The following is a 12,387-nucleotide window of genomic DNA, read 5'->3' as shown; positions in this document are numbered from 1 at the left end:
AATTTCCACTAGATAAATAATTATTTTTCTTTGTTTTTTAATAAAAAGACTCTCACGTTGCACTGAAAATCTCACCCATTGTTTTTACCCCATGCAAATCCGATCCAACTGAAAAAAATATTCAACCACTCAAGAAATATATCAGCTTTAAATAGCAAAGTGGAAAGATATATCACAGACCTTTTCCCCTAATTTAAATACAACAAATTGAATCTTCTTTTTAATTTTATTTTTTATTTAAAAAAAAACAGTAGTAGTTAGTTTTCTAGAGTAGTTTTAAATAGATAGAAGGTGAGAAAGACAAGCCTCCCAATCATCTATACTCAAAATCAATTTCTTGCAAGAAAAAAAATCCCATTTCACCAAATCTCGTTAAACAAAAAAAAAACTATAAATTAAAAAAAAACAATACTTATCCATATATTAGTTAGTATTTCTTTCGCTCTTTTCTTTCTTATATAAATTATAAATAGTACTATTTTTCACCTCTAACTCCTTATAGTAATTCTCATGCATTCAACTTCAACTCAAAATTACCAAAAGTGTCACTTTTTTTCTCCTCCCAAATTATTCAACATGAAACAAAATTGCAAAAATGGACACAAATTATGCATAGTACTTTTCTTATTCTTCTTCTTCTCTGTGTTCTTCATGTATAGTGAAGATGTCAATTCCATTTCCCAATTCCAATTCATCTCAAGCCCTAAAATTCGAGAAAAATCTTCAAATAAATCAAATGGGATTCAAGAAATTTCCAAGATTCTTGGAAAACAGAGCAAAAATTCCTCTGTTTTGATAAATTCAAGAAGTGAAAATGAAGAAAAGGAAGAGGAAATTGAGTTGCCACCAGAAAGTTGTGATCTTTTTACTGGGCAATGGGTTTATGATAATGTTAGTCATCCAATTTATAAAGAAAATGAATGCAAGTTTCTAACAGAACAAGTTACTTGTTTGAAGAATGGAAGAAATGATTCTTTGTTTCAGAATTGGAGGTGGCAGCCTAGAGATTGTTCTTTACCCAAGTAATTATTGCGCCCTATTTCAATTTATTTTTCTTATTTTCCGTTTTTAGTACATTTACAAAAAGAACGTCTTTTTCTCTTTTTGGCAATTCTTTTGTTTAAGATAGTAAGATTAAAGGGTACTTCGATATATTTTGCATATCTTTAGCTTAAGAGTAAAAGAATTAATAGTCTTTTTTATTTTTTTGAACTCAGTGTCAAGTCAAAATCGTACTAACAAATTAAAATGATGTAGTAAAAAGAATCATTTTCTTGAATTCTCAATAAAAATTTGTTTTGAAGACAATAAGATTAAAAGATATTTTGGTACATTCTGCATATCTTTGGTTTAAGATTATAAGATTCAAGAGTATTTTTTTTTTCACTTTTTTGAATTCCATGTCTAGTTAAAACCTGAGAAATGAATTGATACGGAGAGGGTAAAAAGAATCATTTTCTTGAACAAAATATTTATGTGATCTATTTTTTTCAGTTTTAGACCAAGATTGCTACTTGAAAAGCTGAGGAATAAGAGATTAATGTTTGTGGGAGATTCATTGAATAGGAATCAATGGGAATCTATGATTTGTTTGCTTCAATCTGGGGTTCCTTTCAGCTGGAAAAAATATAAAAGGATTGACCATTTATCAGTTTTCATGATTGAGGTATTTATAATTCTTTCTTTCTTAGTTTTAAGTAAATTTTTATTTTTCCTTTAAATCATTCGATATTCGAAATTTGCTAATGAGATTTGTGTAGCAAAGAAAATACTACACGATAGAAGGGAAATTTACTTGTAGGTTGCATATTTCTGTGATTAGTTGAACTACTATCACCAACCAAAAAAGTTTGTTACTCTCTCCGTTTCAATTTATATAATATAGCTTAATTGGGTACGGAATTTAATAAATATGAAAGACTTTGCAATATTTCAAAACTACTCTTAAAATGAGTACATCTATATACCTGAACTTTTTGTCAAAATAAGTGAAACTCAATATAAGTAAAATATTGATAGTGTCATTAAATATTCGTCAAATAAATAAACGTGTCATTCTTTCTGAAACTGACTAAAAAATGTGTCATATAAATTGGAATAGAGGGAATATTTTTTTCATTTTTCCCCTTTTTAAACATGTATATACTTCATTTGAGTCGAAAGTGTTTCGAAAACAACCTCTCTACCCTCACAAAATAAGATAAAGTCTATGCTATGTTGAATGTGCGACCGAGATTACACTATGTAGGTACCTGTGCAGGTGAATACGCATCAGCCTTTTCGAACCTAATTGAAGGATTATAATGAATATGTTATTATTGTTATTTATGTTATATTTTTTTTTCTGATTTAACTAAAGGGGGTAAATATTGCAGGAATATAATGCCACGGTGGAATTTTATTGGGCTCCATATATTGTGGAGTCAAATTCAGATGATCCAACATTACATAGCATTTTGACCAGACTCATCATGCCAGAATCAATTGAAAAACATGGGAATAATTGGAAAAATGTGGATTATCTCATTTTTAATACTTACGTTTGGTGGATGAATGGTGGCACCATGAAAGTTTTGTAAGTACACTTCTTCAAATTTTCACCATCTTATCCGTAACAGTTTGTAGTTGTAATTGCGATCGATATATATTTTACGTATAATTCATGATAATACACTTTATGGAGTGATAAAGTATAGAGACGGACGCTATTTTTTCTTAATTATTATTATATAAAAGGAAAATGAAGAATGGAATTACAAGATAGGAAATCAAACTTCTACCAATAAGTTAAAAGTTTAGGTAGAAAACCAATTGAGCTATTAAGATTCTTTAGGTTACGTTTTGTTGTAAGCTTTCTTTGACGTAATAGTTTCAACAATTTTTTTTAAAAAAAAAGTAGCCAACTTCATTTTCTTATCTGCAATCTTAATTATTACATTTATGTTTCTAATTATTTTATTATTTATTTTCATGTAGACGAGGATCATTTGATGAAGGATCGACAGAATATGATGAGATTGATAGGACAATAGCTTATAGAAGAGTTTTGACAACATGGTCCCAATGGGTGGAAAACAATGTAGATCCCAATAGGACACGTGTCTTCTTCATGAGCATGTCACCAATGCATATCAAGTAAAATCTTTATCTCCCTTGTGTTGTGCTACTTCTTGCTTAACTTTATTTTCTTAGATATTGTGTTCAGTCAAACACCGTTATATAAATTCAAGCAAAAGAAATATCATTTGTATGTGACTTCATTATTGTAAATATAACTTACTTATCTTTCATTCTAGGTTATGATTTAAGAATCAATGCTACTAAATAGAATTACCTACAATTAGGTTTTAGAGGACATGATGATCATACAAATATTTTTTATATCATCGATAAATATTTATTTCTTCATCTTCTTTTACTTCGGTTTGATGCATTTGAGCCGAGTGTTTTCGGAAACAGTATTTCTATATCCTTGATGTAGTGGTAAGGTTTATGTACACTCTTACTCTTTCCAGACTCATTTAGTGGAATTTCACTGGGTATATTGTTGTTGTTTATACATATATAGAACTTTGATACTTTATTTTGATACTTGGTTGATGAACAACAACTATTGTAAAGTGAACTAATAATGGTTGCATATACATGGAAATGCATGAAACAGGAGTAGAGATTGGAACAATCCAAATGGGATAAAATGTGCAAAGGAGACAACACCAGTACTGAACATGTCAATGCCACTAAATGTTGGGACAGATAAGAGGCTATTTGCTATAGCATCAAATGTGACAAAATCAATGGAATTCCCTGTATATTTCATGAATATCACACGTATATCAGAGTATAGAAAAGATGCACACACTTCATTATACACAATTCGACAAGGCAAAATGTTAACGCCCGAGCAGCAAGCTGATCCAGCTACGTATGCTGATTGTATTCATTGGTGTCTACCGGGATTGCCCGACACGTGGAACGAGTTTTTGTATACTCGTATAATGTCCCGTTCTTGATTTTTTTTCTAATTGAAGAACGTCAATGATAATTGAACTCGCTCATATTGTGTGAGAAAATCTCACTGATATACCATTGGGTATACATTTTTTTTGTTGGTTCTTCTTAGTACTAGTTGATTTAGAGTTGGACATTGTGATTTTGTGCTCATTTGGGCTTGTAAATTTGAGAAAATTGTATGTAACTAAGCCAGAACTTGTGTCCTGTTTTCATTTTATGTGAAATGTCATATATACATAGAAATTGTAGCATGGCTTATCTTAGCTGCAAACTTATTTGATACGGTATATATAGCTATAATAAAGAAGAACAATGATTTTATTTTTAATTTGATAATTAAACAAATTGTGAAACAAACAATCAAAGAAACTAACATATGGTAAGAGTTTCGTGGATTGGACTATGATCCATTATTTAACCCATGCTCGGTCCATTTCAAACCAGATAACTTTTGGATAAAATTAAACAATGACTGGATTACACAAATCACATACTGTTAAAGAGCTAATTATATTTTATTCTTACTCTTTCCAAATTACAAAAATTCCTTAAATTTGATGAAATCCGTATACATCCCAAAACGTCCTGATAATTAAAGTGATGTATCAGACCGATACATCGCGTAAATTGTTGTATCCGACGACCCGATACATCATATAAAGTGAATGTATCGACCGATACATCGCGTAAAATAATGTATCCGACTGATACATCGCGTAAAGTGATGTATTCGAGAATAAGAGAGAGTAGAGATTTTTGTAATTTTTTCAAATGATAATTTTTTTTAGAGAATATAATAAAATTAATTGTGTATTTAGATAATTTTTCCCTATTTAACCTGTCTAAATTCAACAGATGCCCAAAGGTATCTATTAAGAAATTGTATGTTTATGATCCTCTATTGTATATATTAACAGATGCCAGACTGCACGAGTTATGCTTAAAATAAAAAATAAAAAAATTGAACACCTGTTGTTGTGTGAAAGGATAAATTGAGATATTTATGTTGTTTAGTCACTCACCAAAATAATAGTCTTAAAAATATATACATTTTGTATATGATAATTAATATTCAAAAATATATATATTGACTAGCGATTATAATTATTTTTAGGCAAGCGGCGAAATGTATTGAGCTAGTTTCTGATAACTTATACATCAATGCTAGTTCCTGCCATTGGGCTGCTGGATAACTATCTGGTTTGTTGTTTAAAAATTATTCTTTTTTACTTTTAAAACTTATCAATAAAAAGTATTTTTTTATTAAATTTTCAATCCAAAATTTGAATTTGAAGAAAGTTGTATTTTTTTAAGAGATAAGGTGGTTATAACTTAAAATTAGAAGAGTGTGATATTTTCCTTATAGATATTAAACTAAATATTCTGCAATTAATGTAAAATTTAGATTTGAAATGAAAGTAAATATTCTAGAATATTTCTAAACTTAAAAAAAAAGTAATTCAAAAAAAAAAGGTAGATCATAAAGAAGAAGGGAAGTAAATTTTAACTACACAAGGCTATGATAAAATTCCAATCGACCTTCTCTTATTTTATTCCAATGCGTGTTGCATTTTTTGATAAATATGATCATTTTTAATCCCATTTAGTTGTATGACCACACAACTATTTAACATTTTTTAGGATAGTTAAATATTTTGTATCTCCTACTCAATGTTTGCTACCTATTTTGGGCCAAATTTTAAAATTCCGTCTCAAAATTTCACTTTAAAAATAAAACACTTCCACCAAATACAATTTTATTCTCAATAACATATCATGACTCAAACATATCAAATGGTGAAAACAGTTTATCCATATGTATGGTACTATCTTTTTTCAAGTTCACATGGGTTGCAACGTTGTACTATTGATCTTTTCTAGAAAAATTCAAGCTAGTCAAAATCTAAATTTTCTTTTTTTATAAATCTATTTTGGGAAAAAAAAACTTTTTGAAAACCACCTATATATTTTCTCTCAATAAAGGTATTCCGTGTACACTAGCCATTTAAAAAATAATTAAAAAAAAATTGATCAAAACCTATAAGTTTTTAGTGAGATTTATTTATAATAAATAAATAAATGGTTCATTTGTTCCTGAATAGTTTTTTTTTTCCAAATAATAGTATGTACATGTTATTAATAAACTATGAACAAAATATATACGTCAAATATAGAATATAACACTCAAAATGGAAATAACATAAAATCAAGAAGGGAAAATGAAGAAATAAACCATATTCCCTTTGACTTGTTGTGCTCCTCGTTTCAGGAGTTAAATTAAATATAATTTTAATTTGATATAAATAGCGAGTGCTAATAAGTTTTTTTTTTAAATCGCTAGTGTATCTGAATTATTTTTTTCAGTATTTAAAGATTGAGTACAAAACCAATTAATAATCTATTAAAATAAACCTTTTTTTTTTCAATAATTAAGATTTTCTTTCCATTTCCCCCTCTTCATTAGTAGGATCCTCCAAATTCTCTCCTGTTTTTTTTAAAAAAAAGAATTTTGTGGTCGTTCAGGCCATTTTATTTAATAAATAAAGTGAAAAAAATTCTCTTCATTTTACAATCTACATAAAGTACTTTCTAGAGTTAAAAAGGACAAAACATAATTTATGTCTCATAAATAGAATTTTTGTCTTAAATATAACTCTCAATATATATATATATGCTTGTCATGCAAGATCCTCAAACCATATAAGGGAAAACTCACAAACTAAATTTTTCTCTTACATTTTATTATTAATCATGTCTTCAACAAATAATTTTATGCTTGTTTTTTGCCTTGTGATTTTATTTGTAAATGCAGCTTCAATTGATTATGGAGCAGCACTTACAAAATCTTTATTGTATTTTGAAGCTCAAAGATCTGGAAAATTACCTTCTAATCAACGTGTGCAATGGCGTGGAGATTCAGCCCTTAAAGATGGCAAAGGCGACGGGGTAAGTAAACATCAGAGACGAATTCAAAATTTAAATTTTATCATTTGAGTTTGAAATTTTAGAAATCTTGTATAGCCCATTTGATCATTTTCGGAGGAATCGAGCATTTGTGGTTAGTAATTTTTCTTAGGATAAATAGACCAATCAAAATTATTGAATTTAGATAAATCTATAGTTTATAGTTCTAAACAAGGTCGTGCAAGTATGTTCCTTCCTGTCGGAGGGGAATCTTAAAATCTTGAGTGATAGATTCGGAATCAACACACAAAAATCACACAAGCATTGTTTTTGCACGATCGATGTTCAACTGAATTTATTGTTTTTTTGACTCAATTCACAAGTGATAAGTACATTGTCCAAAAAATAATAATTATGCTTGTATGTGTTTCTCTCTAGGGAGCGATCCATAAGCACAAACAATAATAACTATTATATGTCGTATTTACAATCAAATTAAAGTTTGTTATCAGAGTCAAATTCAAGATTTATTTTAATTTTACGAGTTCAACATTTGTTACTCCTATTAATTATTAGTATACTTCTATTGATTTTTTGCATATTCCTAGGTTTTATTTCTAAGATTCAAATGAACTCATTAATTATATATCGCTCATTTATCACTGATCATGTAATTTTACGCTTTTAACCTTTTTTTTTCGATTTTCCAATTAGATTGACTTAACAGGAGGATATTATGACGCCGGAGACAACGTAAAATTCGGGTTTCCGATGGCATTCACGATAACAATGCTAGCATGGAGCGCAACTGAATTCAAATCCCAACTACAGTCAAAAAATGAACTGAAAAATGCTCTGAATGCAATCAAATGGGGCACTGATTATTTCATCAAAGCACATAAAGAGCCTCACGTTTTATACGGCGAAATCGGAGATGGAGATTCCGATCATCAGTGTTGGGAGAGGCCGGAAGATATGACAACGCCAAGGGATGCTTACAAAATTGATGAACAACAGCCAGGTGCTGACCTGACTGCAGAATCGGCCGCAGCTCTAGCTGCTGCGGCCATTGCTTTTAAGAGAGCCGATCCGAGTTACTCGAATCAGCTTCTTACTCATGCCAAACAGGTGATAGCTAAGCTATTACTAATAATATTCATATTTAAGTTATATGAACTGATTATTTGATATAGTAATAATTTTAAGTTTTCTACATTGGCTATAAAAAAAATGTTTACATAATTAGACCACATATAAGATAATAATTATGGTAGAAAATGTTTTAATTTTAGAAATGTTATTTTTTGGCGCAAATTAAATTAGTCAGGTTTTGAAATAAGTATGTAAAGTAACCTAATAAAAATGATAGTTAATCTGCTATAATAGGTGAGAATACATTCATATAATGTTTTAAAAGAAGAAGAAGAGATTATTCTGGATTTTGATCTAGAATGAGTAATAAATATTTTCATTTTTGGTTGTTTATTACTCCATTTGTTCCTTTTTATTTGTTTTTTTATATATTAAAATATTATTATTTTTGCTTGCTCATTACAGCAAATTAAGCTATATTTATTATTTTCCTTCAATATAGTCTTTATCATTAAATAATTATATAAAATATTAATAGTTAAACTTATATTTTCAAAACATAATTAACAAAAATAATTTAGATTCCTAATAACTACTTTTAAATAAAAGTGTCAAGAGTCAATTAAAAATGATATGGAGTAACAGTTATGGAAATTGATTAGGTAGCAAATCATACTTACAAAACAATTTCTTTGGAAGGGTAGAATAACGGCGGTCCGCACAATTTATTAAACTAAAATAATCAAATGATATGTATAAAGGAAACAATAAATTTATCGGCTATTTGTGTGAAGATTTTTTTTTTCTAAAAAGAATATATTATAAATAATGATCAATTATATTTGTCCGATTAAATTTGAATTTGAACATTACAGACTATTTTAAAAATCGACACTCCCAATAAACCTATTTGTGAGTCAAATATTTATTAATTATATGCATTGTTTTGCAGCTATTTGATTTTGCTAAAAAGTTCCCAGGCAAGTACCAAAATAGCATTCCTGTGGCCACTAAATTCTATGCTAGCTCCGGCTATGAGGTAAATTTAAATATCTAATGCATTTTACTCCCTTAAATCTCAATTTATGTTGTGATATTTAGTTTGACAATAAAATTTTATATGTAAAAAATATGTCACTTAAAAATATTTATACAATTATAAATCACTTTTATAAAGCATCAAGTGAAAATTTTAAAATTAACATAATAAAAATATGACAAACAGATTTTAAAAAGAATTAGGTCAAATAAATTGAACTAAAGATAGTGTTGTAACTACTTCTTCTGTCTCGATTAAATGTGATATCTTTCTCAAAAAGAGCTTGACAAATCTTTAAAGTTAAATTGAATTAAATCAAACTTAATGTTTGATTGGATTAACTCAAACATAAAAAGAGGGAGTACTTTTGAAAAGCTTATCATAGGATACCTACGGTCAGATCTCACTATAACAACATTTCAATATAATAGTCAACTTTTCATTGAAATCAATTTCCACATTATATTGTATTATGCATTTTTAATAATAGCATCTCATTATAGCAGTCAATAATATATTGACAAACATTGCCATTACAGAAAAATTTGATTGTATATATATGTTTTACCCTTACTTATTTGGGCTTCAAACAGGATGAACTGTTGTGGGCTGCTGTTTGGTTGCTAAAAGCCACCCAAGACAAAATATACCTGGATTACATCAATGAAAGGTCCACTAGTTGTGGAGGGACCAGATCAAATTTGTCATGGGATGACAAATATGTTGGTGCTCAAGTACTCATTGCCAAGGTAACCAATTAACTGTTCTAGCGGCGAAATTAGAAATTTTAATAAAAAATTGCTAGAATATCACACTTCGAATTTGACCTATGATGTAAAGAAAAAAATTGAATCACTTTACCTATTATTCTAGAAGTTTCCCTTATGCCGAGGGGATTAAATCTCAACAAACTCGATCACCCGATCCAAGCTTATAAGTAAATATGGGCCAATTTTTTTCTACATTATATATATTTTGAAGTTCTGTAAATAAATGACTTAAGATAACATAATATCTAAAAATTTCTATCATTTGAATTGATTACGAAAATTCCCTTTTTCCTTCTCTATCTTATAACATCCGGATACATCACTTTCTAATGTATCTAGTTTATAGTTATGTATCTGATAAATAACTATGACAGCTTTCATTATGTTTGGTACCTGATATATACAACTTATGTATCGTTTGCTATGTATCGGACGAAGGAGCAATGTATTAGCGAGTTCTGAAAAATTCAGATTATTGTAATTTGAGAAACTTTCGGGATAGAATGTAATTAGCGCCCAAATTGTTTGAGTTTTTGTACTTTGTATATCACTTTTTCTACAATTAGAAATAAGTTTAACATTATATTCCTCTTTTCCCTTAATGAAATGACTTATATTCACACAAACGTGTAAAGTTTCTTAAACTTTATGTGAAATTAAATGGTGCTACATAAATTGTAATAGAGAAAATAGTATTTTTAGCTCAAATCCTGAATCCGCATCTTATTTGTACAGGCAGAGAAATTTCAATTGAACCATCTTTCATCAAACTTTAGTCCATCCCAGATTGTTCGTATATAAAAGTTAAACTCGACCCCCTCACACATTATTAATTTCTTGCAGAAGCTGCTGAAGAACAAATTAGCAGGGAATGGAAGTACTTCTCTGAATGAATACAAGAAAAATGCAGAGGAATTTATATGCAATTGCATACAAAAGGGAAATAACAACATAAAGAAGACTAATGGAGGACTTTTATGGTGGCAACCTTGGAATAATCTTCAATATGTCACAACGGCAACATTTGTTATAACAAGTTATGCAAATACGTTATCTGCCACTAAAAATTCTATACAATGCACTAGTGGAAACGTGGAGCCTTCACAACTAATAAACTTCGTCAAATCTCAGGTAATTTATCTTATTTTCAAAACTATAAATCTAATATTTAAGGAGGCGTTTACTTGTTAATTATAGATATTCGACGTGAAAATATATATAAAAAAATAACTACACTAATAATGTATTTACTTTCTACTCGACAAGATACAAACATTACTACTAATTATGGTATTAGGTCAAGCTATTAGTAGATAGTCGAATGTTGTCGTACTTCGTATGGAAGAAGCAATGGATAGCCTCTTCTATATGTACGCTTCTTATTATTAGTAGTAGTATTTAATTAGTAATCATGTTGTTCGTCCTTTTTATTTTATGTATATTACTATTTATTGTTTCACTTGTATCTTGTTATCTGCCAATTTCAAATTCTTTTTTTGTGTGCTATTCAAGGATCTATTAGAAACAATCTCCTACCTCATAAAAGTATACGTAGTGATAAGATCTGCGTACATTTTACTGATCTACCGAAAATCCTAATTATAGAATTTCATTGAGCATGTTATTGTTAATTATTGTTGTATTGATGTCCGATTCTATTTATAAATATAAATATTAGACTGAACATGTTATTGTTGTTATATTATTCTATGAGTAGAACTCTAGTTAGATTATTATCTTTTACTAAGAACTTTACAATTATTTTCAGGTGGATTATATACTTGGTGAAAACCCAAGAAAAATGAGTTACATGGTTGGGTTTGGGACAAATTACCCACAAAAAGTTCATCATAGAGGAGCATCAATTGTGTCAATAAAAAAAGACAAAAGTCCAGTAGGTTGCCATGAAGGTTTTGTTAAATGGTTCTATAAAAATGCACCAAATCCAAATGTTTTAGATGGGGCAATTGTTGGAGGACCAGATATTAGTGATTATTATAATGATTCAAGAAGTAATTTCCAGCAAGCTGAGGCTGCTACTGCTAATTCAGCACCATTAGTTGGAGTTTTAGCAAAATTAGCTTAGCTAGCTGAATTTATTAAATCTTATATTAGATAGATTAATTAATATTAGGGAAGCAGGTAGTTAATAGTTGAACTTGCTCCATATAGTTTCCCTTTTAAATATATTATTAGTAGTACTTTCCTACTATTTTGTTATTCAATTTTAATATTATCGAATGCTGTGCTGTTTGATTGTTAGTTACGAATGTTTCTCTCTGTTATTCTTTAATTTTTACTATTATCAAACTTTTTTGCTTTGATTGTCGTGCTTTTTGATTGTTACTAATGTCTCTCTTTGCTATGTTCTTCGATTTTATTATTATCGAATGTTAATGTTCCTCTCTATTATGTTCTTCGATTTTATTATTATCGAATGTTTCTTTTAATTGTTGCTATCTTTTTTCTATATATTTTATTCGATTTCTACCAAGCACCATTAATAGTGATAGAATCAAAATTTTAACTAAGAGAATTCAAAATTTAAATAAGTAGATATATGAATTT

General features: G+C 28.8%; 2 protein-coding genes across 2 annotated transcripts; both read left to right on the top strand.

Moving 5' to 3' along the window:
* The first annotated feature begins 444 nt into the window (after positions 1–444).
* On the top strand, positions 445–4,265 carry LOC129877796 (xylan O-acetyltransferase 1-like). The gene is made up of 5 exons (XM_055953333.1): positions 445–1,022; positions 1,495–1,666; positions 2,376–2,575; positions 2,977–3,135; positions 3,665–4,265. The coding sequence occupies exons 1-5, from the start codon at positions 511–513 to the stop codon at positions 4,011–4,013; spliced, it is 1,392 nt and encodes a 463-aa protein (XP_055809308.1). The 5' UTR covers positions 445–510; the 3' UTR covers positions 4,014–4,265.
* Positions 4,266–6,765: 2,500 nt separating this feature from the next.
* Positions 6,766–11,993, top strand: LOC129877787 (endoglucanase 14-like). Its single transcript, XM_055953324.1, has 6 exons — positions 6,766–6,960; positions 7,633–8,046; positions 8,963–9,049; positions 9,643–9,798; positions 10,663–10,950; positions 11,588–11,993. Exons 1-6 carry the CDS (start codon positions 6,766–6,768, stop codon positions 11,903–11,905), a joined length of 1,458 nt encoding a protein of 485 aa, XP_055809299.1. The 3' UTR covers positions 11,906–11,993.
* Positions 11,994–12,387: the final 394 nt, after the last annotated feature.

The sequence above is a fragment of the Solanum dulcamara genome, chromosome 2, assembly GCF_947179165.1.
Source record: "Solanum dulcamara chromosome 2, daSolDulc1.2, whole genome shotgun sequence".
NCBI classification, from domain to species: Eukaryota; Viridiplantae; Streptophyta; class Magnoliopsida; order Solanales; family Solanaceae; genus Solanum; species Solanum dulcamara.
The sequence above is the reverse complement of the archived record's forward strand: the minus strand, read 5'-3'. Positions and strand labels throughout refer to the sequence as shown.

Excerpts from the sequence above, each read along its gene's own strand:
- LOC129877796 (XM_055953333.1), top strand. The coding sequence starts at position 511 with ATGCATTCAACTTCAACTCAAAATTACCAAAAGTGTCACTTTTTTTCT. Across the intron at positions 1,023-1,494 it reads AGAGATTGTTCTTTACCCAA|TTTTAGACCAAGATTGCTAC; the intron begins GTAATTATTGCG and ends TATTTTTTTCAG. Across the intron at positions 3,136-3,664 it reads ATGTCACCAATGCATATCAA|GAGTAGAGATTGGAACAATC; the intron begins GTAAAATCTTTA and ends TGCATGAAACAG.
- LOC129877787 (XM_055953324.1), top strand. The coding sequence starts at position 6,766 with ATGTCTTCAACAAATAATTTTATGCTTGTTTTTTGCCTTGTGATTTTA. Across the intron at positions 9,050-9,642 it reads ATGCTAGCTCCGGCTATGAG|GATGAACTGTTGTGGGCTGC; the intron begins GTAAATTTAAAT and ends GGCTTCAAACAG. Across the intron at positions 9,799-10,662 it reads CTCAAGTACTCATTGCCAAG|AAGCTGCTGAAGAACAAATT; the intron begins GTAACCAATTAA and ends AATTTCTTGCAG.